The sequence below is a fragment of the Marmota monax genome, unplaced genomic scaffold (assembly GCF_021218885.2).
Source record: "Marmota monax isolate L192 unplaced genomic scaffold, Marmota_monax_Labrador192_F-V1.1 WCK01_AAM20220418_F8-fsc00138, whole genome shotgun sequence".
Taxonomy (NCBI): domain Eukaryota; kingdom Metazoa; phylum Chordata; class Mammalia; order Rodentia; family Sciuridae; genus Marmota; species Marmota monax.
In genome coordinates, this window is record NW_026692763.1 from 4482792 (window position 1) to 4509108 (window position 26317).

Below are 26317 nucleotides of genomic sequence, written 5' to 3' on the forward strand. Positions count from 1 at the left end.
TCTAAGTTGGTCCCGGGCAGCAAGCAGTTGACAGAAGGCTCTTTATAGCATCCAGCCATGGCTTTGATGCTGTCCTTCCCTCTATTTGGAGGAAGCAGCTCCACAGTAGAGGTCTGGTCTGGTGAGTGTGCACAGAGCTGACTGTGTTGGGTAGCTATAGCCCCATCCTCCCCTCTAGCTGTACATTCTCTGACTACAGCTTGGCCAGAGAGCTGAAGCCAAGAGCTAAAGCAGTGAGGACTATACAACCCCCTCTACAAAGACCCTCTCTTACCCTGGATTCATGAAGATCCTTAATATTGAAAGTTTGCTTAAAATGTACCAAAATAAGAATCTTTACCCCTAGAAGCCCCACCATTTTCTGTGCTGTGTCCTGCCTTATCCCCAGGCTGTTCTATATCCCCAAGGGTGGCCATGAAGTCTACAGCATTATTTCACATACAAAGAGATTTTAAATGAGGTGGTGGCTCTTCTTACAACCCAGCTGTTTTCCTGCCTCCTATTGGAAGTAGCCTTCCCTACTGGAAGCTGGATCCTAAGCAACAACATAATTTGCCTTAGTTGGAGCGTCCTACCTTTTTCAGGGCTCTTTTCTCACCCTAGGATGAGAACCTGACTACTTTGCTAAGGTGTAGAGTTGTAGCCTTAATATCTATTAATCACTGTCCTGAAATGGGAAACATTCAAAGCCTATGGTGCATCATACACATTGTGCCTTCTCCCAGGATTCATGACCATCTCTGTTGCTTGATGGTGAGGGACAGGAAAGTGGAAGATGGTGAGAAATTGTGCTACATTCTGGGTGTTGCTGCTCTCCCTGCTTAGTTTGGAGGAAACTGTAGCTGATAATTTTCAACCACTGATCTACCAAAATCATCTGGGACAGCTATTCTGGAGCCAGTAGTATAAACCTCTCCTGGGAGTTCATTAGAAATGCAAAATTCTAGGGCCCCAACACACACTGGCACCTTCCACATACCCCCCCCCCCCAGGAATTGAGGGCATACTACCAGTGAGCTACATCCCAGCCCTTTTCATTGAGACACTTGTAAAGTTTCTGGGGCTAGCCTCCAACTTGTGATCCTCCTGCCTCAGCCTTCTGAGTTACTGGGATTACAGGTGTCCATCACTGAGTCTAGCACATTTTTGAAAGTATGATTTCTATTTTATTTTTTTTCCAGAGAATAGTTTTTCTTCAGTAAAGACTCAGCTCCTTCCACATTAGTGGAAGCTGTGGAGCAGCACCACAAGTCTAAATCAGGGTGGGGGATCCAGTCCTTCTGGGCTTCAAGTGGTATCTATTCCTGATCGCCATTCTGTGGATGGCATAGTTCATGCAGTAAATCAACTTCATACACAGCTTGGGAAGCAATGAAGATAGCTGCAGCCTCTGTGATCTGAGTAATGAATTTCTTGGTGGCCTTGTCCTTGGACACATACTGCGCAGTTTATGCAGCAAATAGGCTGCACATGGCCATGGCCCTTTTTGACACTAATATTCCTTATTTGCTTTGTCATTTTGGAAGCAAGGACAGGAGAGCCTGGGAACGTTTCAGCATGCCTCCAAATAATTCTGATGCGTAAGAACCATTGACCTAAATGATTCAACTTCTCACCAAAGAAATTTGGGCAAAAGTTGCTGGTCCCTGAGCCCCAGCCCCTAGTGGGGTTTTAACTGAGATTTCTTCTCCTTTTCACCTTCCTTTAAAATTTCTTTTAGTTGTAGATGGATACAACCTTTTTTATTTTTATATACATATGTATATATTTAGTTGTAGATGGACATAATGCCTTTGTTTTTGTTTTTATGTGGCGTCAGGGATTGAACTCAGTGCCTCACGCATACCAGGCAAGTAGTCTTACCACTGAGCCACAACAGCAGCCCTCATCCTCACTTTTGACACAGGGAGTTCATCACTTTGGCCCTCACTGAAAGTGGAGGTGGAGGGACTAAGGCGGGAAGGACAACAGATGGCATTACAAATGCCTACTAGGGACAAACACTTCATACACATGCCCCCTGCTGATAAGTTTTAGTGACAGGAAAACCAAGGCTTGCATAAGGGACCCAAAAGTATTACAGCGAATTAAGGTGTGAGCTGGAACTTGAATTGCACTAGCTTTTCCCCTTAACCTAGTTGTGCTGTGTAATGCACCTTATGAACTAGTAAATGTGAGGAGGACTCTCTGAGACTTTTAACCCCCCGCCCCCCACAGTACTGGGGACTGAACTCCGGTACTTTATCGCTGAGCCACATCTTTTGAGATAGGGTCTCAAAATAAAAACTAAAAAGTGCTGGGGAGGGAGGCTGGGGCTGAGCGGTAGAGCACTCAGCTTGCACATGTGAGGCACTGGGGTTCGATCCTCAGCACCATGTAAAAATAAATACATAAAATAAAGGTATTGTGTCCAACTACAACCAAAAGAAAAAAAGTGCTGGGGATGTGGTTCCGGGTAGACTGTCCTTGGGTTCGATTCCCAGTACTAGGGAAGAAAAAAGAAAAGAAACCTGCCAATTAAAAGAAGGGAAAAGAAAGGGTGATTGCGCACCTCCAGTCTGTTTCTTTTAGAACAGCCTCTTGTTATCTGGGTTAACAAAACATATCTGACAGCACTAAGACGCTTAAGGGACCAACCTGGAAAAATGGGCCTCTCAGGTGACTAGCAGCCACAATGGTAATTAAATCCAAGCCAGTCTCTGCTTTTCATGATGCCCCATTTCCACAAGCACTGTGAAACGTGACCTTTGTTCACTGGCAGAGGGGCAGAAGGAAGTATGTTTGGAACACAACCATGAAGAAACCATTGGTGGGGAACATGTAACAGGCTTAAAGGGCTAAAGCACTGATGGCTAGCCTTAGATGCCACTTTAAGCCTCAGGTCAGGGCTGTCTCCCCAAGTTTGCTCAGGAAAACTAAGACATCAGGTTTGGAAACAACTTTCTTCTCAGGCTGTCCAATACACTAAGGACTCTCCAAGCACTCAAAAAGGCATTCAAGGGTGGTGGTGTAGCTCAATGGTAGGGCACTTGCCTAATTTAAGCCCTGTGTTGAGCCGCAGTACCACAACCAACCAAAAATACATTCAGTCCCACAAGTCCCCCTAGTTGGGCTCCTCTTCCCATTTCATGTTGCACTCCACGAGCTTGCTCTAAAACCTACACTGAGGGACAGGGGTGGAGCTCAGTGGTATTGCACTTGCCTAGCAAGGCCCTGGGTTCAATCCTCAGAACTGCAAAAACAAAGGTTGCTTCCTTTTGTTGGTCACACCTGTAATCCCAGAGACTTGGGAAGCTGAGGCAGGAGGATTGCAAGTTTGAGGCCAGCCTTAGCAACTCAGTCTCAAAATAAAAAACAAAAAGGGCAAAGGATGTAGCAGGGGGTGAGTGCCCCTAGGTTCAATTGAGTGCCCCCCTAAACAACAGAAGGCCTAGAAGTTGACTAACTGTGGACACTCCTCCATTCTTCTAGCACTATAGACTAGGGAGTACTGCCCAATCTTCCTGCTGCAAGTGAAGGGATAAGGGCAGGTGCCCAGCCAGTAAGATTTTTTATGACCTAATAAGTTCAACCTGTCCAGGTCCTAGGCCTCTCTTAGCAGCCATCCCCCACTCAGGTTTCGTTCCAATCTTTTTTCTTGTCACCTGAGCAACAAACTCATGGGTAAGCCCCAGCTAAGTGCCTGAGTCTCCACCTCCTTTCTTCCCATTTCAGTGACATTATAAGCATAACCTTGGATTTGACCTAATTTGCAGTCAACTTCCAGTAACATTTCTGACAACGATCCTTACAATCAAACACAAGGGGCTGGGTTACAGAACACACTGGGGAGGCTAGGGCAGCAGGTTTCAAAAACTCACTTTATTCCAATGTGAAATGAAGACGTGATGGTTTAAAAACAAGAAAAAGTTCTTGATCAGCTGTGGGATGCCTCTCTTGCTAACTCATGCCCACTCCCTTTGAAACAAGGTGCCTGGACAGACCCTACCCATAAGTAGCTCTCTGCAAAGCCCCAGGCAGAGGCTGTGGCCCAGAACAGCTCCCTTGGGTTCACAGGGCAACAGTCTCCTCCTGGGTAGGGCTTTGACAGCAGGCACAGAGAAGCAACACAGGCAGGCAGGGAGCGAGAGCAGCTGGGCTGGTGAAAGCCCCCATTACCCCCAGAACTACTCTCTGAAGGTGCCTGTGTGACAAGGATCAGGTAGGGAGCAGGACTCCAGAGAGGTGACAATCACTCCTATACCTGGTAGTTTCTCCCCGGGATCCATGATTCAGTCCTGGTTCCCCAGGCCCTTGCCCACCCCACCCCCACTGTGCGTTAGGCAGCTCAGGTTAAAATGGGAGAAGGATACATTCAGCTGTGGCCCCCAAGGTTATCCCACCTAGGGTGCAGGGAGGCAAGTCAGAGCCTGTGGCAGTGCCTCCTGCTGGGCCAAAGGCAGACAGGCTGGGTTGGGCAACTGGTGTCTGAGGGTCCACCACCACTGGTCCCCCTTCTCCCTTGCCCTGAAGCTATAGCCAGGTCAAGCCCCATCATAATTGGTAAAGCCAGTACAGATCTCATCTTGTCACAAAACTAAAGTGCACCCCAACCCTCTAGCCTGCCACAAAGCTCTGGCTCCCTCTCCCAGGATAAAGGAAAGCCCCCCTTTTTTGGCTTAAGACCTGGACTTAAGCCAGGTTGGGCCCAGGGGTAGTGGCAGCAAAAGCAGCAGCCATAATGTCAAACAAATGACCTGAGAAATCGCATCTGCACGTCATCCACTCAGAACTGACTGGGGGCTATGTACAAGTTAGGTGGGACGGATCAAGACATTCACGGGCATGGACACACTCGCACACACCTGCTCGAGGATGGGGCCTGAGGGGCACCTGCCCCCCAGCTGGAACCAATGCCCACACACTCCATTCATGTGTCTTCAATCAGGCCTCTGCATCGTATATTCATTGAACCAGTGCAAAAACATCTGTTGGGGGGCAGGCCAGGCCGGGGTCCCAGGAGGATGCTGGGGTGGGGTGGGGTGGAACATGGAAGAAAAGGGACTGGCTTCCTCTTCCGATCTGCAGGGCATGCCCCCTTCTCCTGGAGTCTGGATCACTGGGTAACGGGCGGCTGACTAACAGTCCATCTGTCTTTCCCTTTCTATCCCTGCAAGCTTGGGGAGGAAGGGTCCTTGGCAGCCTGGGGTTGGGAGCCCACGTCCTCTGAAGCCCCTGCTGGCTCAGGCTCAGTGGCCATGGGCTCCTCGGCCTTATCCCTGTTTTTGCTGGCCTCCTGGAGCTGGTGCCGCCGTGCCACCTCGGCCTTCAGATTCTCCAAGTCTTTTTGGCTGAGTGGAAGGATGGGAGGGTGGGGTGAAGGTGGGGTCAGAGTAGCCTGGGCCCTCTGCCACCTTGCTGGATTTGGTTACATTTACACTCAGGACATGGTTAAGCTCTATTTTATTTTATGAGAAATGTGTATAACAAGCACTTTCCTTCCTAAAGCAAAAGGTCCCTAAGTGCTAAAAGTCCCAAATTTCTCTGGAGAGAGCCTTAGGCAAGGCCTGGATCCCACTCCCCGTCATGCCAAGTTCAAATTAGCTGCAACTTGTCCTCTCCTGTAGCAGGCCACAGGCAGAGAATGGGAGCCAGATGCAGCACCATGGCTGACCAAAGCCACTTCCCACAATGGTGGGAGGGAAGAGGGAGAAGGAGGAGCTCCTAAAGGTAGCACTGTTAATAAGTGCCGGAGGGAATCCTCAGAGAACCCTCAGGATTGGTCTGTTTATGAGGGACATCCCTGCTCTGGAATAGAAAAGGAGCTGGATGTAAAAGATCACTAAGATACATTGTTAAGTGATGTAAATACCCCAAATTCCATCTTTTTCCCTTTAATTTTTGTTCATGAAATTGTAGCATACCATGCACATAGTATTTGCTCAATTGTGTAATCTTAGGGAGGAGTAACAAGGAACCTCTCATCACTGGTGACACTTCTCAATTTGCAGCCATGTCAATGTATGACATTAAAAATGAAAACTAAAGGCCAGGTTCTGAGGGGGGGGTGCATGCTCTGGGGAGCCTCACCTGAGAGGAATGAAGAGGATGCCGTTGATGACGTTCAGCTGCTCCAAGACACTAGCCATGCTGGGAGCTGTGAACTGAAGGGCAGTGGGGAGGACAAGCCAGTGAGCGAAGCCAGGGACCCACAGGCCAGGGGCCAGCCATGCTGCCCAGGGTCATCATACCTTGAGGGGCGGGATGTTGGCGCTGGAGCCATTGCGGTAGATCTCATTCATGGTGCGCTGCAGGGCAACGGCCTGCTGGGTCAGGCACTTGAGGTACTCGGAGCTCTCCTTGGTCTTCTCGTGGTCCTCACCCAGCTATGAGGAACAGGGGCCGAGGCAGGAGGGAATCAGGGCTGCCCACAGTGCTTAGGCCCAGCCCCCCTGCAGCCCCTGCCATGGGTCACCTGGGTCTTGTAGATGGTGTAGCCCTCCTTCTCATGCTGCAGGGCTGACCGGAACTCAGCTTTGCTCTCATAGACCCGGGCAACTAGGTGGTGGCTATAGAGGCACAGTACACAGGGCGAAAGAAGGATGAAAGTGGGCAGGGCAGTAAGGACCTTCTGGAACCTGGGGCTCTGCTCTAGATCCATCAATTGGATCCTCCCGGGGTGGGGGTGGGGGGGCCACATAACTCCAGGGTACAGAGAGGAGGTGGAGATTGAGAAAAATTTTCATAGGAGTCAGATAGCACTGGGTTCCGCCCCTGCCCCACCAAAAGCCCATTGGGCCCCTGTGGGTCTGGGTTACTGTAGTCTCACCTGAGGGCCACCTTAAGGGCTTTGGGCCCGTGGTACTTGGTGCTGACGGCCAGCGCATTCTCCAGGAATCGCAGTGACAGGTCGTACTCCATCACGCCATGCAGCACCAAACCGATGTTGTTCTGGGGGACACATGAGAACATGGTCAGTTCCTGCTCCCATAGACTGAGGTTGGTGGCTGTAGCCCCGTTCCTTGGCACTCACATCCAGCAGAGCCATCTCAGGGTGGTCCTCCCCAAACACGAGCAGCATGAGGTAGCGGGCGCGGTACAGCAGGCTCAGCGCCGTGGACAGCTGGCTGCTGGCGAAGCAGTACAGAGCCAGGTGCATCTGTGGGTGAGGCCATGATGGTCAGGGCGGTGCAGGCCTCACCTCCACAAAGGCCACCCGCGGCGGCTACTCACGTATTCCTGGATGGTGTTGGGGTGCTCGATGCCCATCACTCGCTCGCTCATCAACACTGCCTTCTGTTGGTTACTGAGGGCCTGGGGAGGCGGGGTGGTCAGACTCAGGGTGGACACCACCCCACACCAGAGTCCACACCTTGCTGCTCAGCCTGTCGGCTCTGGTTGTGCTTTCTATTCTTTCTTTGCACAAAAGCAATACAGAGTGGCTCATACATAACCAGCTTTTGTCACTGTGGATGTATACACCCTACCAAGCCTCCTATTTTATGTTTTTGGTACTAGGGATTGAACCCAAGGCACTTCATGATGGAGCTACATTTTTAGACCTTTAAAAAGAATTTTTTTTGAGGGGTGGAGGGGACCAGGGATTGAACTGAGGGGCACGCGACCTCTGAGCCATATCCCTAGCCCTATTTTGTACTGTAGAGACAGGGTCTCACTGAGTTGCTTAATGCCTCACTAAATTGCTGAGGCTGGCTTTGAACTCACGATCCTCCTGCCTTCACCTCCTGAGCTACTGGGGATTACAGGCGTGCGCTCAGCTAACATTTTTAAAATTTTGAGATAGGGTCTTGCTAGGTTGCTGAGGCTGGCCTCAATTTGTAACTCTCCTGCCTTAGCCCTGAATCACAGATTCCATGGATCATAGCCATGGGCCATCACACCAGACTAAAAATTACTGTCATGTCATCTTCCTCTAACAAAACCTATGTAAAAACACACATACAAACCCAAAACTGCACTAGAAATAAAACTTTTTAAATACAAACATGCCTACCCAAAAAGATTAAATAGCCCCTCTGACTGAAGGGCAGTGGGGGATGATTTAAAGCAAACCGATCCCTGAAAAAGCCCCTCAAAGCTCCAGGGTCAGAAAGGCAATCTGCAAACCAGGCCACAGAACATTGACAACAAAAACACCACATTGTGTAGCTTCCATGTGGCACCTGTGAGGTGACAGGAACTGTGCCACACTCCTCACAGGGTCTCAGAATTTACCCTTGCCAGTGTCCCTGAAAGGGCAGGCCTTGAGTCCTTCCAAATTATTCGCTTTACTGGAACAAAAGTGGCCCCTGAGCTCTCCCAAGGACAGTGTGTGAGAGGTGGAACTGAAGGGAAGCTCACAGAACAGGTGACTGACTCCCGTGGTCCCTGGATCCTACCTGCTTCCCCATAAGACCACCAAAGGGAGCAGCATCCCTTGAACAGCTTGGACACCACCTCCTAGTACTGTAGGGGTTGACAATGTAGACCCAGGCTCCTCACTCCTCCTCATCCAAGGTCTCTATAATGCACCCCAGGAGTACTCTAGAGCCACCCACCTCAGCGTAGTCACCCATAATATAGTGGAGACGGGCCAGGAGGCGCAGGCAGGCACAGATCTCCACATGCATAGCTCCATACACATTGTTGAACAGGTTCAGGGCCTCGTTGATGAGCTCGCAGCCCTCCTTCAGGAAGCCTGCAGGGCAGCCCACCACAAGGTCAGAGCAGGCTAAGGGATGTCCCCACCTCCCCTGGCATGCCTGGCCACGCACCCTGCTGTACTTTGGCCTGCCCACTCTGGAAGAAGTGGAAGGCATCCGAGGCCTTAGGGTTGACATGCTTGACCACGGGGAAGATGTTGAGCACGTCCTCCTCAGTGAATGCAGGCTTGTGGCGGCTGTCAAAACTGTACTCCTTCAGCAGAATCTGGGGGACAAGCAGCCTCAGCATTAGGCTCAAAGGGCTAGCAACTCCCAGCCCACCAGCATGTGTACAGAGACTGCCAATCTGAGAAAGCCACCTCCCCCAATGACCCTGTGGCCCTGCATAAGAGGGGGATCCACAGAGCCAGGGCACTATAACCTGTGCCCACCTGGATTCCGGTTTTTAGGGAGATCTCCCGCAGCAGTGTTATCTTCTGCAGGCCGTAGGTCTCCACAGCCTGGTCCACAGAATCACTGGGGGAGAAGTTTGGGTCCTGAGCAGCCCAGTACTGTCTCTGCCTCTAAGGACAGCTGCTTCTCCACCTGATTCCAGGAGTCCCCCCACTGCTCAACATCCAGTGCCCAAGAGCTAATGCTCCCATCCTTGCTTCCCATGCCACAGATCCTCCACAGCTACGGGCTCTTCCCTCCTCTCTTCACTCCACTACCCTGACCAAGGACCTTTGATGCTGTCTGGGAGACCAGCAGCACCACCTCCTCAACCTGACCCACAACCCCCAGCACCCCCAGCACCCCATGCCCGCACCACTCGAGGCTGAAGTCGAAGTAGTTCTTGGCCTCCTGACAGATGTTCTTCCAGAGCTCCTGGGGGGTCATAACAGCCCAGGCTGTGTTATCCGCAGCCCCTGGCGGACGGTTTTTCCTCCTCTTGTTCCTTTTCTTGGAAAGAAGCTCATCCGCAGGAAGGTGGGCCACAGGGTTGGGGTAGGAGCTCAGGAAGCAGTTCAAGAAGTGACTGATGGCGGCCGAGAGGCCTGAGAGCTCGACTCCCTGCAAGGAAGGTTATGACCAAAGTCATGAAGGCCCTCAATTACAACCCATGGCTCTTCTCCAAAGCCCTACACCACCCAGGGAGGCTGGCCAGGCTGGGGAGGGCGGCACCTGTAAGTATGTCTTGAAGATGTGCTTGGCAGAGCGGGTGATGAGTTCACCAATGCCAATTTTCTAAAGGGATTTAGAGAGGGAAAACTGGATCAGGCTCTGGGTCTCTACCTCTCTGCATATCTCACAGTCCACCCTCAGCCCCACTCACGTAGATGTGGTCCAGCTGGTCACGGGCTGGGCTCCGCAGCACCAGGTCCAACACCTTGCCCAGGTAACGCATGTTGATGCCACGCTGGCGCATCACCTCAGCCAGTGTGGCTCCGTCCATGGGCAGCACCGCATGATCTGTGCAGTCCTTTACCTGCAGGCTGCAGCAGGTCAGGGCCCCAACCTGGGCCCTTTGCCTCCACCCCCCTGGGTCCTCCTGGGGAGCTTTGCTGTCCTTGGGCCCTGAGGGAAGGAGGGGATAAGACCCCAGCTCCCAGGTGGGAAGACAAAGCAGCAGTGAGGCCATGAGAACCTGTCTCCAACTTTCTCCACAGCACAGCAAACAGAAGCGGACAGCCTCCCAAGAGGGAAGTAGGGCTACGGACCATGTGTGAAGAACTGAGGGCCAACTGACCATGTGGGAAAGAGTAGGTGACTATGTGGGGGCCACACCTTTATCCCTATTTCCTGAGACAACATTGAGACAAGCAGGCCATCTGACCCTAGGGCTCCTACTAAAATGGGAGTAAACGTGTCACACAAGGGTACAAAGCCTGTGCGGATAAGGCCTCTCACTACTTGGGGCTCTGAGGACCAGACCCCAGCCTCAGCAGGGCAGAGTGGGTGCCTGGGCCTCCCTTGATCTCTTGGGATCAAGTTCCCCATGTATAAAATGGAGACAATCACTTGGCTCTGCCTGACCTATATGCCCCCAGGCCAGGGGGCATGAAGAAGCCACCCCTGCAAAAATTCCAGTGTCTGGAATCAGACACCCACAAGATACCAGGTCCTGCAATAGCCCTTCTGGGTAACCCTTGCCCACCCTTGCAGCCCCTCCCTCACCAAGCCAGGAATCTGGCAGGAAAGCAAGAAGGCAGCTGCATCTTTCAGCAGCTGCTTCTGGTCCCGAACTTCATCCTGGCAGGACTCAGGGAAGCGAACCCCTGCAGGAGAGATAGGAGAGAAGCCTGAACTAAGCAGGGGAAGTACAGAGGTAAGAAAGATATCACTGGAGCAGGCATGGCAGTGCTCAGATAGGCACCGAGGCCCCAAGTCCACCCCAGGATGTTCTGCCCCACCCGCCAGCACTCCTATACTGAAGCCCCATTGCTTGCCTGGTGAGAAGATGTCAGGGTTGAAGCGAATGTCGAAGGCCGTGCTGCTGATGGAGCCAACAGCCTTGCATGCATTGCGGATCACCTCCCGGCTCCGGGGGTCTGCTGTGGGGACATGGCACGATGGCAGGTGGTCCCACTCCACCTCTGGGGGGCTAGGCTACCCTGAGCCTCTTGCTCCCAGCTCCCTGCAGAGATGGCTGCCTGCTTCTCTCCAGGGCCGGGTCATGAGCCATCCCTGGCAAAGATGAGCTGCCAGGGCAGACTCAGGGCTCTCCCCACTGGCATCCATAGCAGCCCCACCTGTGCCATCATCTGAGGCGATGGTCTCCGCCAGCTCCTTCACCTTGGCCAGGCCACTGGCACTGCCGCCCTCCTCCTGGCTTCCCACCTCGGATCCCAGAGGGTCTTCAGGCTTGGACTCCGAGGGGGAGAGACCACCATTTTCCAGTGAGGTGGGGTTCTCCACCTTGCTGGCCTTCTGCTGCATCAGCTGTAGGGCGGCCAGCTTCATGAAGAGGAGGTACCTACAGCAGAGCAGACAGGATAAAGCAGGAGGTGGGAAAGGGGAATCTAGAAGCTTTGCTGGCCTGGCAGCTTCCTGCAGGGGTTAAGGAATGTCCAGACTGGACACCCTGCAGGCATGAGGCCATATCCTGCCCAATGTACACATACCTATGGCAGCCCGGCAAAACTACCAGGCAGGTCACGCAGAAAGCAAGAACTCCCCAAACAGGAAGAAGGCAACTGGGGGTGGGAGGCTGGGGAAGGGCTCCCAGCCAAGAATGTTAGTAGTAACAGGACTGCCACTGTCATTTTCAGAGGGTTAGTTATAGTGTGGAACATTTGACATGGTTGACTCCTAAGCACTAAATGCCAATAGTGTCAATATCCCATGTGCCATCTCCTAGCCCTGGAATTGTGATATTCAAAACCACCATAGCAGATTTCTAATGTTCCTTAAGAAAATAGTTTCGGCTGAGTCTCTGGTCTGATCACTTGTAGACAAGAGACAGGAAGCCCCTGGATTTCTCACCTGAGAGAGCTTGAGGTCAGACCAGGGTGGGAGGTGGGGAATGGAGCCCCAGACAGTGTGGCCACAGCTTGCCCTTCTTTACCATCCAAACCTTCTTTTTCCTCAGAATCAAACAGGTTCTGAGGCCACATCCTGGCTGGGCACTATGAGCTGCAACCCCGGCCTCCAGCTGTGTGCTCCTTACCTATGCTCCACAAAGGCATCCACCAGCTCCTGGCGTAGGCAACATAGCTTATGGCGGTGGGCACGGGGAAAGCCAGCTCGGGTACACTCCTCAGGCAGTTCCTCACCGGGAACAGGCAGGAAATTGAGGTCAGGCGGAAAGGTACGCAGCAGGTCAAGGATGTAGTGGCGGCCATCATTGCCAATGATGCCCTTGCACTCAACTGAGGAACAGAGCTCTACCTCCTCATCACGGTCATTGAGTACACGGTGACGCAGAATCTTGAGGGGTCGGCTGGTCCGTTCCAGCAACTCCAGGTACCGTGGATGCGACACCACTGTCTTACCAAAGTCAATGGAGCCGTAGATGACACTCTGCTCCTGGTCCCGCTCCAAGATGCCAGGGATGATGGATTGAGCCGTGACCCGATAGCCTCGATAGTCCACCACTACAGTGCCCAGTGTGTACAGCCCCTCCACGTCCACTGCGTTGTATGTGCGCACACCATTCAGATCATTGGTGGGTGCCACGTAGGCTGCCACATCCCCACCAAAGTCCTTGTAATGGTCACGGACATCAAAGCCCAGGCTGAAGAAAATGTTGTTCCAGATGAACATCTGCATCTTGGTCTCCTCACTGGGATTGATGGCCATCACATTGCCGTCAATGACTGCCATGGCACCCCGTGTGGCTGCCGCTGTAAAGTCACTGTGTACCTGGGAGGGGCCAAGGTTGGGAGGGTGAGAAAAGCCCCACCCACAAGAATCTCACACTGCATCCTACCCTAACCAATCTCTCAAGATGGTAGAGGCAACCAGACCTACTGGGAGCTGAGACTCTAGCCTCAAACGTTCCTCAATTAGAAAAGGGAAAGAAAATCTTTAAAAAAACAAAAATACAAACAAACAAAAACCCCAGACTAAACACTGAAAAACAGTAGTGCTTACGGATTAACAGGAAGTACGGGGGCTAGAACAGGTTTGGGACCCAACAGATATATGCCAGGGAAACTAGAACGGGTAACCTCTCAGATCCCCTCATCTACAAAACACTGATAAGAGTACTACATGGACCTTTAAGAGGTGTTCCAGATTATAAGGGATGATGCTGATAGAGCACTTGGCATAGCCCCTGGCCAAGTTAATATCAAGAATCAGAGCTCTTACTTTTTACCACATCCCAGCTCTTTTTGTTTTATTTTGAGACAGGGTCTCACTAAATTACTTAGGGCCTCACCAAATTGCTGAGGCTCGCTCTGAACTTGTGTTCTTCCTGCCTTAGCCTCCCAAACCGCTGGAATTACAGGTAGGTGCCACCACACCTAGCTGCTGTTTTGTTTAATATTTTTCCTCATTTCTATCACAGTAATAGTACTAACAATTTTTAAACCCAAGCAACTTGAAAGTGCAGTGCAAATGTGCTACCACCCAAGAAATGGTCACGGTGTCCAGATGAGGGCCCCATGTGACCAGTGAAAGGTGGGAAGTTGGATGAACTTTGCACTCAGTTATATAGGAGGTGGGTCCCTCTCCTTCCCATGGACTCAAAGCCTCAAAGGAACCAGAAAAAGGAGTTGGGTAGTCTGCTGGGAGGCGAGGAGCTGGGACATCCTGCAGGTAGGTACCCAGACCAGCCTTCAGGCAGCTGACAGGGATGGGTGTCCCAGCTTCCACAGCTTTCCTCCTGACCATAAGAAAAGCTGGCAAGTGGCAGGTGGGCCTGACAGTCATGAGGGGGTAGGGACACCTTGAATATGGCTCTTTCTCGAAGAAGCCGCTCAGGCAGGTTCTTGCGGGGCAGCTCCCTAGTTGTCTGTAGCTCCTCGTTCCAGTCCCGAGTCTGAAAAAGGGAAAGAGACAGATGCAGGCTTAGCCTGGTGCCCCATGACCTACTCTGAACAGTCTTTATCCACCTCCTGCAGACAGCCCCCCAGACTCCCAAGTGAATGGAGAAGCAAATGAAGCCTCTTTGGAAATGCATGGAACCAGCAGGGCACCAGGAGGGGAGGGAAGCCCAGGAGGGTACTGCTGCACCTGTCCAGGAATGTGTTCCTCGTAGCCCAGTCTTGAGGTGTAGGCATCCTCTGCACGTACACAGTCCATGGCATGCTCTGCCTGAGGAGCTGTCCAGCTGTACACCTGGAACGGGGTGGCGATCCTCTCGAACGGGTGGCGCTGGACCCTGTGGCAGGCAGGGGAGATGGGCAGCCTACCAAGCTCTGAGCCTAGTTATAGGGTCCTTTTTCTGAGGACCCCAGTGTTCCAGCATCTCTGGGCCTGAGATGCCACCCTGAAGCATCAGAAACTAGAGGGCAACTCTCCCAGGACTGCCATCTCCCTTAAGTGGGGACTCTTAGGTACTGAGGGTCATGGGCACCACTTCTTCAAGCAAAGATGCTACTGTTCAGTTCATACGCATGATGGGAGACAGGATGGTACAGAGAAGGTACAAAGGAACTACCTTTTTTTCTGTAGCACAGCAAAGTTTTTTTTGAAGGTCGGGCTGATCTGGTTGAGCAGCTCCACTAGGGAATGGCTGAGGAAGCGTGGGCTGGCGGGTTTGGGGTTGAAGTGGTAGGCTGTGGATCTGCAGAAAGACAGGGGTCACTGAGCAGGTGCTCTGAGCATCTGTCTCAGACCTGGGGCAGGGGTCACACAGGGGGCAACTGGGGGTTCAGCAGGGGCTCACTGGTTCAAGTAGAAGCCCCGCGTGGACGCCGTGATGCTGACTTGCCGGTCCTCGGCCGTGATCACAAACAAGTACATGAGGTCCCCATGCATCTTGCGGTTCCCAGGGGGTGGATTCCAGCCGCTCATGGTGAGTACTTTCAGACATTGAAGGGGCTACAGGAACAGTCAAGCATGAGGTAGCTGATCTTCCTGGGCACCCCCGACAGGGACCCTCGACCTTATTCCCCTAGCAGTCCCACCTTCCAGTCACGGTTCTGGGGCTGTAGGGGACACAACGGCCGCTCCCGGCTCCCTGGCAGGATGTACTCAGGTGGCGTGCAGTCGATGGGGTCCATCTCCAATCCCTTCTTCCGCTTCCCACTGTCTGAGGGACCCAAGGCTGGTGGTCAGCCGGGAACCAGCTGTCTCCCTGCCTCAGTATGGCCCTGGTGTGCATTCCTGGGACCCAACCTCCCTGATAGGAAGGCATGGCCCCTAGCCTCTTCACCAGTCCCTGGCCCCCTTGCTCCCTGCCCCTCTGCCCAATTCCCCGGCCCCAATGCTTCCGGCACCTCCCAGATCGCCATCAGTGAAGACACTCAGAAAGGACAAGGAGTTGCAGTCAACCCCATTAAAGGCATCAGATGGGTCCAGGCTCTTGAGCAGGTCTCGGACATGGCGCACGTGAATACGAGCCTCCCGCACTGTGTAGGGTTCTGGCAGGAGGGAAGAGGCAGGTGGTTTACCACAGCCCTGACCAGGACCAACCCACCTAGCTCAGCAAAGAGTTTGTAGAGGTCCTATGAGAGTGACGTTTTTGTTTTGGCAGTGCTGGGGATGGAACTCAGGGTCTTGTGCATGCTAAGCAAATGCTCCACCACTGAGCCATATCCCCAGCCTCATGGATGTTTAAATTTTCAATTTTAGGTTCCCATTTTCAAATTCCACTATGAAGGGGCTGGGGTGGTGGCTCAGTGGTAGAGCACTTGCCTAGCATGTGTGACGCACTGGGTTCGATATATAAATAAATTTAAAAAAGGTCCATTGACAACTAAAAAGTATTAAAAAAAATTCCACTATGAACACATATTTCTGGTTTCAAAACACACACCATACCCGATCCCAGCTGCCTTGAAAAGTGAGCGAGGATCCTTCTCACAAAAACCTGTCCACCAAATACCTCTCAAAACCACAAAGACCTTAGAAAACCTACAAAGTGCCTGCTTTCTGCTCCCTGATGCCTCAGTAGGCAAGGACTTTATAGCTCCTGAGCTTCCAGAGCCTTGGTTCTGTTTCTCTTAGGGATTGACATCACAGGACACCCAACTTCAACAGTGCCCCTTAATATGTTTTATGGGATTTTAATGGTGTGGTTCTTTGACAGGGGTAAGGAAGACATTCTGTGATCAATCATGCACACAGCTGAATAACAGATACTTTCCATATTTGCTCTTAAAAAGCTGACAGGCCCTAGGAACCTAAAAGCCTAAAAGGCCACAGAAACTTTTTTTTTTTTTTGGGGGGGGGGGGTTTGCCAGGGACTGAAACCACTGAGCCACATCACCAGCCCTATTTTGTATTTTATTTAGAGATAGGGTCTCATTGAGTTACTTAGTGCCTCATTTTTGCTGAGGCTGGCTTTGAACTTGTGATCCTCCTGCCTTAGCCTCCTGAGCCTCTGAGATTACAGGTGCGTCCTACAGTCCCCCAGCTGGAACTTTTCTTCTTTTCTTTTTTAAAATTTATTTATTTGTATGTGGTGCTGAGAATCGAACTCAGTGCCTTATGCATGCTAGGCGAGCACTCTACCCCTGAGCCACAATCCCAGCCCCTTTTCTTTTTTTTTTTTTCGCCCCGCCCCCCCCCTTTTTATTCAAGCCCCTTTTCTTTATAAAAATATATATATATATATATATAAATTTTTTTTAGTTGTTGATGAACCTTTATTTTATATATTTGTATGTGGTGCTGAGAATCGAACCCAGTACCTCATGCATGCTAGCAAGAGCGCTACCACTGAGCCACAACCCCAGCCCGTGGAACTTTTCTTTTACAACCAAACATCTCACACCAGAGCTGACAGATCTGTATTGGGCTCAAATTTCTCATTTGAAAGCTATAAAACTTTTAAATTTCCTTACAAGAGTTAACATTTATCTTTGCAGAATTTGATAGGGCTGATTATAAGCCTGGCTTGGGACTGGCTGATTTTTTCATATGGAGACTCTGGTCTTTTTTTTTTTTTAATATATTTTTTTTTTTTAGTTGTAGGTGGACACAATATCCTTACTTTATTTTTTTATGTGGTGCTGAGGATCGAACCCAGTGCCCCACACATGCTAGGTGAGCACTCTACCTCTGAGCCACAACCCCAGCCCCGGGACTCTGGTCTTTAACCTGCAGACCACTCAGCTGGACAGTGACAGCGAAATGGCCTAAGTGGCAGACCTGTGTGCCAATTAGTCCCACCTCCACGTGCTCAGCAGTGACTAGGTTGTGATAGGTGGAATGCTGTCTGGCCTGCCTCTTGGGGCTGTACTCTAGTAGGCCACCAACTTCTTGACCAACCTTCCACCACACGGAGGACCGAGCCTTCCTGCAGCCCCTCAACACTGCGCAACTCTGAAAAGTGGTCCAGCATATTGCCATCTAGGTGCAGTGAGAAGCAGGTACGGTGACACGTGTCTTCACGGTCCATGAGCACCTGGTGGATCTCCTGCACCATCTCCTGGGGAGATACCTGCCAGGGAGAAAGACAAGACTACCCTGGTGAAAGGTCACATAATGGGGAACAAGGATATACATATCTCCTGCCCTCAGGCTAAAGTACCTGGTCCCTAGAGTAAATGCCCCAAATACTCAGTTTCTCACTGTTGGGCTTTTACATTCCAAGTCCTGTCCATATATACCATATCTATCTACACCTCAGTGTTTATATATGTAGAACAGAGCCCAGCCCCACACAATTCCTACACCCAAGAGCAATCCCTGAGCAGGGCCTATGATGGAAAAGCGGGGAGAGCAAATGCAGTCTTGCCTCCTCCCAATGCTAAGGTTCCCCAGGGCAAATGGACTTCATTCTCTGGAAGGGGTACTCTAGGGCCCAGGTCCTGGATATAGATGACTGAAGAGGGCCTTGCATGATCCCATAACAAGTCACCAGCTTGAAAGACCTCTGGATTGGCTCTGCCCTTGGAGACCATCCAATACCACCTGCCCCTCTGGCAGATGGTAAAACTATGGCCCAAAGAGAGGTAACTTACTGAGGGTACACAGCAAGAGGCTGGGGCATGGAGCATGCCAATCTCACCTAGCTACACTGCTCCTCTCTCCAAACAGGGCTGGCAATTCCACTGGTTGATGTCCTTTAGCAACGGATAAATGACCTGAACGTAGACTTGATTCCCTCACCTACCACAATAGCTGAGACCCTAAGCAAGGACCCCTGGATCCTAGGACTCCTGCTTCCTGACTATAACATGAGGTCAGGACAAGTAAGAGCAGGGCTTGGCTTCCTGGGCTGGTGGTCCTCTGCAAGCTCAGGCCCTGTTCCCAAGACCTCTTTCTCCATCTTACCTGAAGGGAGAAGGGCTCAATCCCAGGGGCCAGGATCTTCACAGAAAAGCCTGTGTCCTGAATGACAATGACTTCCTGTCCAGTAGTCTCATCTCCTGGCTCACCTTCATCTAGCCCATTCTCCCTAGGTAGCTCAGCTGCCCCCTCCTCCTTCTTCAGGCTCTCTGGGCAGTCCCCATTCAACAGCATAACTGATGGTGGCTCTGGGGAAGACAGGAAAAGAGCTGAGTCAGATGGGTCTCGTTGGTCAGGTGACACAGAGTTGGGCATGTGCCCTATAGCATGGAATCTGCATGTCTTCCTTAACCAGACACACCACCTCATCCCAACATACCTACAAACAACCACTTTCCCTCTTCCACATGCTGTGCCCTCCCTTCCCTCCCCAGTCCACTATATACTGGCTTCCTCCTAAGCACACTGCGCAACCACTCTTCCCAAGTTCACCAATGCCACCCTTAAGGCCAAGCCCATGGGTCTTTTCCAGCCCTGTCTGGCTTTTCAACAACAACTAACATCGCCGTGAACTTCTTCCTCTTCCCTGACCAAGGTGACACTCTTGTTTCTACCTCTCCATCCTCTTTGGTGATCCTGAGAGGTGGGGTTAGCCCCAGCCTTTCTTCAACTTCCCCTCACCCTCTCACCTGGCTTCGCATAGCCTTCTGCCCAGAACTCACATGGCCATTCCTGGCTTTGCTCAAGTTTTTCAATTGATACCCAGGTATCACATGTTGTTGTCCCTTACACATCACTAAAAGCTCATCTTGTGGAGATGGAATTCATCTTCATCCACAAACTAATTCCTGCTCTGTAAAGGCCCCCACCATCTATCTAGTCACCCAACCTACTTCTCCAACCTGACCCATGGGATCCTGTTTCTTCAGTCAGGGCCCTGGTACAGGCATTTCTTCAATTTTAAGAGCACCACCTGGAACCCTTCTAATAATCCCACTGTTGACAAGACAAGAGCTTAGACTAGCACTCTTAGGTACTACTTAAAGTCAGTCTCAGCTCTCAGCTCCCTTCTTCCAACCTCAGTGCTTAAGCCACCCTTGATGTATCATTCCACCAGGCAAATTCAAGGGCTAGGTGAATGAAGCCCCTTCTCAAAAGCCTGCCCAATGGACCCTAGCTGGCAGAATCCATCACCTGTGGAAGACTTTCAACCCACACCACTCCAGGGCACCATCTTGCTACATTCTGGGTGGTTATTCATGCCAGCAGCTCTATCTACCACTTTCTGTCTTGCCCAGGCTAAAGGAGAAGACATCAAATTAACGAATAACTTACCACAAACCCATAGCCAAGTCCAATATTTGTGAAGAGTACTGAACTCACATGTTATGGGGAGAGAGGAGCAGAGAATAAAAATTCCCATTTCTCCCCAGGAACTAAAAGAAACAAAGGTGAGGCCTTCCTGCCCTAGGGAGTCAAGGACCTTCTCTCAAAAACACTCCAGTTAAACAAATGCCAATCTGGATGCCCATTGGGCAAATGGGGACCTTGGCCCCAGAGTTTGTCCATCTCTCAGATTCAGATTGGCCCCACAGTCAAGAGGTAGTTCCCCTTCCAGACAGGACAGCTTACTGAATTCTGTTCCAGATGCCAGCCCATCCTATCCAAACCCACTTCCCCTTCCCTACTCAGCCATCAGGAAAGCAGATTGAGTGAATTTCCCCAGAGCTCTGTGGCCTCGGTCCTCTGTCCAGAGACACCAGATATGTGAAACAGGGACCTCACAAAAGGAGACTGGCCCAGACCACAGAGGGACACTAGGGGACTTAAGGAAAAGCCATCCTCCGTTCTATGAACCCCTCAACTTGGTGGTAAGTCCCCATCTCCTTACCCCATATAAGGGATCTAAGGTTTAAACCTGGCCCGAGGTCATCAAACCAGAATGGACCCCAGATTCCTAAAGGCTGCAAATCCATGTTGATTCACTATCCTCAATTCTGGCCACTGTGGGCCTCTAACAGTATCTGTCCTGACCTTGTCTCCCCATCATACCCTCTCCAAATCTGGAATATAACTCCTGAAATGCACAGGATGCACAAGGATCTTTTCCTTCCAGTGACCCACCAGCTCCAGGCAGGGTAGCCCTGCCCATCTAATGACAGAGTAGACAGATAAGAGGGTGGTGGCTGGTCAGCTTTCTAAGAGCAGCAAGAGAGATGGTAGATAGGAGGAGCTTCCCCTCTACTGGGTCCCTGAGAAAGGTTTCTTTGGCTGGCAAACTCCAGGGAATGAGGGGAGAAACAGGAAGGACCCCTCACCCAATACAGAGTGAGGCCCCAGAACTAGGGAATCAGACCTGGACCCAGATAGGCAGGGTGTATAGAATAGGGAGGACATGGAATAGGGAAAGAAGATGTAAAGTAGGCCCAAGGTCCCCCTCCCTTTCCCAGCCAAGGGGCTGTATGGGGTGAGGGGTGGGAGAATACCTAATTTCTGGTCTGATCAAGGGAATGTTCCCCAGGGTCTTCCTCTCCCCTAGGACAGCCAGCTCTGACCTCTCTTCTTTCCTCCAAGAGACTCTGAAGGTCTCCCCACCACTAGATTAGGGCCAAATGATCTCCCCCATGCAACCCCCACAGCCCACCTGGTACAGTCAGCAGCTGCCCTCTCCTCGGTTCTGAAGTCTCAGGACTGCCATGGCAGCAAGGCAGCCAGCCCTCCGGCCCAGGCCCAGTACTGCCTGTGTCCCTTGTTCCAGCCTCTGCCTCTACCCTTGCCCTAATGCAGCTGGTCGGCCCAGAGCTGGAGCTCTGGCTGGCTTCGGGTTTCAGTGGGGCCAGGCCTGCTAGGGCGGCCCCGGAAAGGGCACACTCCCCCTGCCTCGAATCCTGCTCAAGGTCGGCCAGAAGGACGGCTGTGGGCCAGGAGGCCCCGGTGGCTCCAGGACCCCAGAAGGAGCTGCTATCAGCACTCAGGCCCACTTCTTTATGCCCCCCAGAAAGGGGGTCATTGCTGGTGAAGCCATTTGGGGAGCAAGAAAACCCAGCATTTGGGGTACGTGGACCTCTCAGGATCAAGGGCCGGGGGTACTGGTTGGCAGAGGAAGAGCTCAGCAAGGGGGTCCTCTCCTCAGCTCCAACCCCAGTTGGGGTGGGCAAGACTGCTTTTGCCAGCTGCCAGCAACAGCTGGCACAGACCCGGGCCCAGGCCATGAGGTGGCTGCCCCTGTCCACCAGTCGCAGACACTGAGTGCCTGCCTGCTTTCTGGGTCAAGGGACTGGATGGGGCCTCTGGCTCCTGCTGTCCCTTGCAGGTGACCTGGCAGCTAGCCCCTTCCTGAGAGTCACTAGTCCTGGTGAGAGGAGGATGGTCCCCCAGTCTCCCAGAGGACAACTGCACCCATGCCCCAGGCCTCCGGGCTCCACCAAGAAGCTGGCAGGCTCTCTCTTTCCTTCCCAGCAGCCTGTGCGCTGCCAGGAGAAAATCAAATGTCTCCCCTGGGGAAAACAGAGCTGGCAGCAAGAGGCTGAAGGCCGCTGGGCTGTGGAAAAGAAGCATGCCCAGCCTCGCCAGGGCGCCTTCCCAGGGCCTCTGACTTGTTGCCAGGGCCCAGTCAGAACTGCTCCGGCATCCATACTAACCAGTGTGGGGGCAGGGAGCCAGGATCTCCTCCAGTCCCAGGGACCCACTGAGCAGCCCCTCCACAGTTCCAAAAGGGTTCTGCTCCTCACAAGGACCAGAAGATAAGAAACATCAAGCCCTGACAGAGCCCCTTTCCTCCCACCCACTCTCCCAACATACCCTAATGCTCTAGAAGAGGGGATGAGGTAGGGCAGCCTGGCAATGAACCCAGAGGTTGATATCACCTAGATTCTAGTTACCATAGAGTCAGTGCTCACTCTAGGCCCAGCCCATAGCAGGTCCCTAAATCAAATCCACCACCCCATTCAACTTGAGGAAACTGAGACTCCACAAGGCAGTCAAGCTGTCCAAGGTCACAGAAGCAAGCAGCAGCAAAGCCAGGTCAAGAAAAAGCCAGGTGTGTCAGATGCCCAGGCCCTTGCCTCTGAGTGCCACTCCCACTGAGCACAATCTGCTGTCCTACTCCCTAGACATCAGACTGCAGCACCTTCTCACCCTCTTCCTCTTTAACACCTCAGGACTCAGCCCAGAAGGCAGATATATCTGTAGCTATAGAATTTCCCCAGGCCTCCAGAGCCCTGGGCCAGCTCCCCCTCTCATATCCCAGGGGCCTCCTCTGAGAGTCTGGGATTTAGCCTTCTGCAGAATGGGATAAGGTTGTCCACAAACAGCATTCTGTGCACATCCTATGTCTTCTGTGCACATCCTATGTCTTAACTAGGCAGATTAAAGTGAAGAGACAAAGCCTATCCTGCCTTGGCCTGGGAACACAGAAGTCCCATTAGCTGCAGACAAGAGTTAGAAAAGAATGAGTGGCTAGTGTCTGTGTGCCTCTTCAGCCTGGAATGGTCTCCTTCAGGAGACATGCCAGGGCCAGGCCACACCTCAGCAGGTGAGGCTGCAGCAGGAAGCAAGGTCCCAAAAGACACTGGATCCAGAATTTCAGGCTGCAGGGGCAGTCAGGAAGCCTGTGAAGACCCTGGGGAAGCCAGTACCTTTGCCTCTTCATGTCCCACCCAGGTCTTCATGTCCCACTTCAAGGTCTGAGGCTAGTCCATAGTTCCTTAAGCTGTCTGCCCAGACCCTATTCATGAGAAGAGTTTTAGAATCCTTTTGAGGGAGCTTATAAGCCCCTGAACTCCTCCCTCGTCTGCCAGCTCTCTTTTCTTCCCCCTCTTGGCCCCAACTCTTAGAGAGCCCTAGTTCCTTCTCCCCTAGGCAGAAGGAACTCGACACACCACTGTGAACTTGAAAAACCTGCCTGTTCTCTTAACCCCTAAAAGCTGCTTTATTCCTAAGAAGGTAACAGACCCTTACCTGCTCCCAAGACCTTGATCGTCTCCTCCTTAAGGTGACTGGAGAATCTTCTAGAGCTGGGAACTGAGGTTAAGGGCTGGGAGGTAGTCTAGGGGAGAAGGATTTCCAATAAAGCTCTCTCCTTCTTTTAACAGATCCAGACTGGCTGTAATGCAAGTCCTGGCTTTCTAGACTAACCTCCCTGGGATGCGGGGGCCAAGGTCCTCCCACTAAAATGCCCCCAGTTTCTCCAAGATGGACAGCTGTGCCCCTCCGCTGACCCAGGCTTCCCCCAGAAACAGTCCCTCAGCACACCTGAGAAGGGAGCTTCACTCTGGCTTTCACAGAAATTCTCTTTAACTCCTCAGTTCTCAGCACATAATTCAAAGCCCCATGTCTGTCCTAGCTTCCTGTGGGCCAGGCTTGGGCAGCCTTGGAATGCTGGCCATGACCTGGAAATCCAAATGCTTCCCTCAATAACTAAATTACTATGTGACCTTGGGCAACTCACTTCAGGTCTCTTTCTGGAGGGGAAACCAGCCAGCCCCAACCTTCTCTTATCTAGCCCGCCCACTGATTCAGAACTGCATCAGGGCCAAGCCTGGTAGGCTGGAGTTATCAGCATTTCTTGTTCTGCCCAAACCCTGGCCTTGTCTAAGCAATCTGCAAAGCTGCCATAGTACCTGCTCTCCCATCAAGGTAAATCCACCATGATAGGGACATCACAGTGTCCCACCCAGTGTTGTCCCATCCTGACTCCCAAGTCAGGATGAGAACCTACCCAGTGTTACCCCCATCTGGACTCCCAAGTCAGCCCCAGCCTGCTCACTGAAGCTGGGAAGGGACATGATGATGAGGGTTGGAGGGAGCAGGAAATAAGGGTAACTCTACACTTCCACTGCCACTCAGGGTAGAGAGGTTCAGCCCTGGGCCACCAGGAAGATTTGAGGAAATGACAAGTGAAAGGCTGTGAAGGGGCTTCCAGCCTAAGGACTGCAGTCTGGGGCATGATGAAAAAAAAACAGAAGGGGACCAGATGAAATGGAGAGAAGCAGGCCCCACCCCAGGCTAGCTACAGCCATTCCCAAAGCCACCGCTACACAGCCCCCTTGGGGAAGAGCTGGGAGCTCCACTCCACGCTAATGACCTTTGCCTTAAAAAAAGCAACTCTGGTCTGACCCACTTTTCGCAATAAGGCAGGTTAATGATCAAGTTCTAGCATAAACACCTCCCCCTGCCAGAGAGCATAGCTTTGCCCCCACACACAGACAGACCCTTCAGATCAGAAGACCAGGCCAACACCTAAGTGGGCAAAGATCACAGCCCAAGATCTAGGGTTAAGCCCTTGTCTCTAGGAATGAACCAGAGAAGGCCCCTCACAACACACACACCCCCTACTCGTGTGTTCTTCCCACAGACCAGCTTGGGAATTGTCAAGCCGAGTTTCACTGGCAGGGCTGCAGTGCTGCTGCACACGGAATATCTGGCAGACTGATGCGAAAGAGAACCTATAGAGCTTAGGCCGAAAGTGTCAGAAAGCCCCAACCCAGAGGGGACCCATGCTCCAGGGCGGAGGGGGTGGGGCCGCCGATTCCGTCTTTCTGCGGCGGCGGCGCACCCTGAAACCGCGTGTGCGCGCACGTGTCCCCACGATCTGACGCGCGTGTGCCCGCCGCGGTTGCCCTCCCCGGGACCCCACGTGCGAAGCCCGGGCCGCAGCCGGGGGCGAGAGTGAAGGTGACCTTCAGAGCGGGGGCGGCCGGCGGAGGGCCCAGTGAGATGCAACGGAGCAAGGCGCAGAAGGAAGACGGCGGTCCCCGCGGAGTCCCGAACCCGTCCGTCCAGGTCCGGTTCCCCCCGCCCGGCTGCCCGCTGGTCCCGGCCCCGCTCACCGGCCGCGCCCGGCCTCCCCTTGCCACCGGTCTGCGAGCCATGCTCCCGGGCGCTGTCGGCCGGGGCGGCCGCCGGCAACTCGTCCGTCTTGATGACCATGGTGGCGGGAGCGGGCGTCCGGTTAGGCTGTCCGCGCCGCCCGCCGCGCCACTAACCCAAGTGCCCTGCGCGCGGCCGCCGCTGCGGGAAGGACGGAGTCACCGGCCCACGTGGTGCGCGCTGTAGCCTTTGACCTCACCGCCGCTCCCCTGCCCCGCCCTCGCGCCCGGCCCGGCCCACGGAGGCCGGCGAGGGACAAAAAGCGCCGCGCCTTGTTGCCAGTCCACGGGTGCGGTGACTTTCCGGAAAGCCTTAAAGGCAACGAATCCTTACTCAAAGGAGGGAGACTTCGGCCCTCTCGAGGGGCGGGGCTTCGGGGAGACGTTCCTGCAGCTGGCTGCCCGTTGGGCGGGCGCCGTGACCTTGGGTGGAGACTAGTCCAGGCCTAACTATAGCTAACGCCCCCCTCCCCCAATGACCCTCTGCTTCATTTTGCAAATCTTCCAAAAGTACCGCGGGTTTCTAATTTGCGGTATTAGCGTGACCCTCAGCACCCTTCTCTCCGAGCATGCCCTTTCCTAATGAAGGAATGAGACTCGTTGCGTCTGGATTATTGAGGAGGGAATGCAAAGCAGTCCAGAGCATGGTCACCAGAGGCAAGGGTGAGGGTGACTAATGGCAATGAAGTTTAAGAAATGAATTCACCACATTTTGTCTTGAGCCACCTTGGGCACCTCCGTATCAACGTCCTTACAACCTCACAAGATAGGTGCCCTCTTCCAGGCTGCCATCCTCATTTTACAGCAGAGGAAGCTGAGGCCAAGGTCACACAGAGAGCAGCCTAAATCCATAGCCTAGGCAATTTACAGTAGTTTGTATTTTGTTGTTGTTGTTGTTGTTGGCTTGGTGGGACTGGAGAGTGAGTGAGATCAGAGATTGTTCCGGTGTGGGACGCTAAGGATGGAACCCAGAACCAC

At 52.6% G+C, this 26317-nt stretch overlaps 1 protein-coding gene across 6 annotated transcripts; it reads right to left on the reverse strand.

Annotated features, from left to right (window-relative positions):
* Nucleotides 1-3841: 3841 nt before the first annotated feature.
* Nucleotides 3842-25499, reverse strand: Cluh (clustered mitochondria homolog). Of its 6 annotated transcripts, XM_046446985.2 has the most exons (27): nt 25301-25479; nt 23430-23517; nt 18516-18718; nt 17508-17679; nt 15512-15655; nt 15200-15324; nt 14959-15113; nt 14731-14856; nt 14304-14451; nt 14017-14109; nt 12292-12986; nt 11375-11598; nt 11072-11176; nt 10800-10900; nt 9958-10110; nt 9807-9869; nt 9451-9695; nt 9074-9158; nt 8754-8907; nt 8538-8677; nt 7213-7293; nt 7013-7138; nt 6809-6930; nt 6455-6548; nt 6231-6365; nt 6070-6143; nt 3842-5330 (listed from the first exon to the last, which is right to left on the reverse strand). In XM_046446985.2, the coding sequence occupies exons 1-27, from the start codon at nt 25340-25342 to the stop codon at nt 5144-5146; spliced, it is 4080 nt and encodes a 1359-aa protein (XP_046302941.1). In that variant the 5' UTR covers nt 25343-25479; the 3' UTR covers nt 3842-5143. The 6 variants fall into 6 exon arrangements, with proteins under 6 accessions (XP_046302941.1, XP_046302943.1, XP_046302942.1 ...); XM_046446987.2 differs by lacking the exon at nt 23430-23517 and having other exon boundaries at nt 11072-11173; nt 25301-25499; XM_046446986.2 differs by lacking the exon at nt 23430-23517 and having other exon boundaries at nt 25301-25499.
* Nucleotides 25500-26317: the final 818 nt, after the last annotated feature.

Bases quoted from the DNA above. Each gene is read 5' to 3' on its own strand.
- Cluh (XM_046446985.2), bottom strand. From the start codon at position 25,342: ATGGCTCGCAGACCGGTGGCAAGGGGAGGCCGGGCGCGGCCG. The intron at 8,678-8,753 runs GTGCGTGGCCAG...GCTGCCCTGCAG, and splicing joins GCAGGCCAAAGTACAGCAGG to GCTTCCTGAAGGAGGGCTGC. The intron at 6,366-6,454 runs GTGACCCATGGC...TGTTCCTCATAG, and splicing joins ACACCATCTACAAGACCCAG to CTGGGTGAGGACCACGAGAA.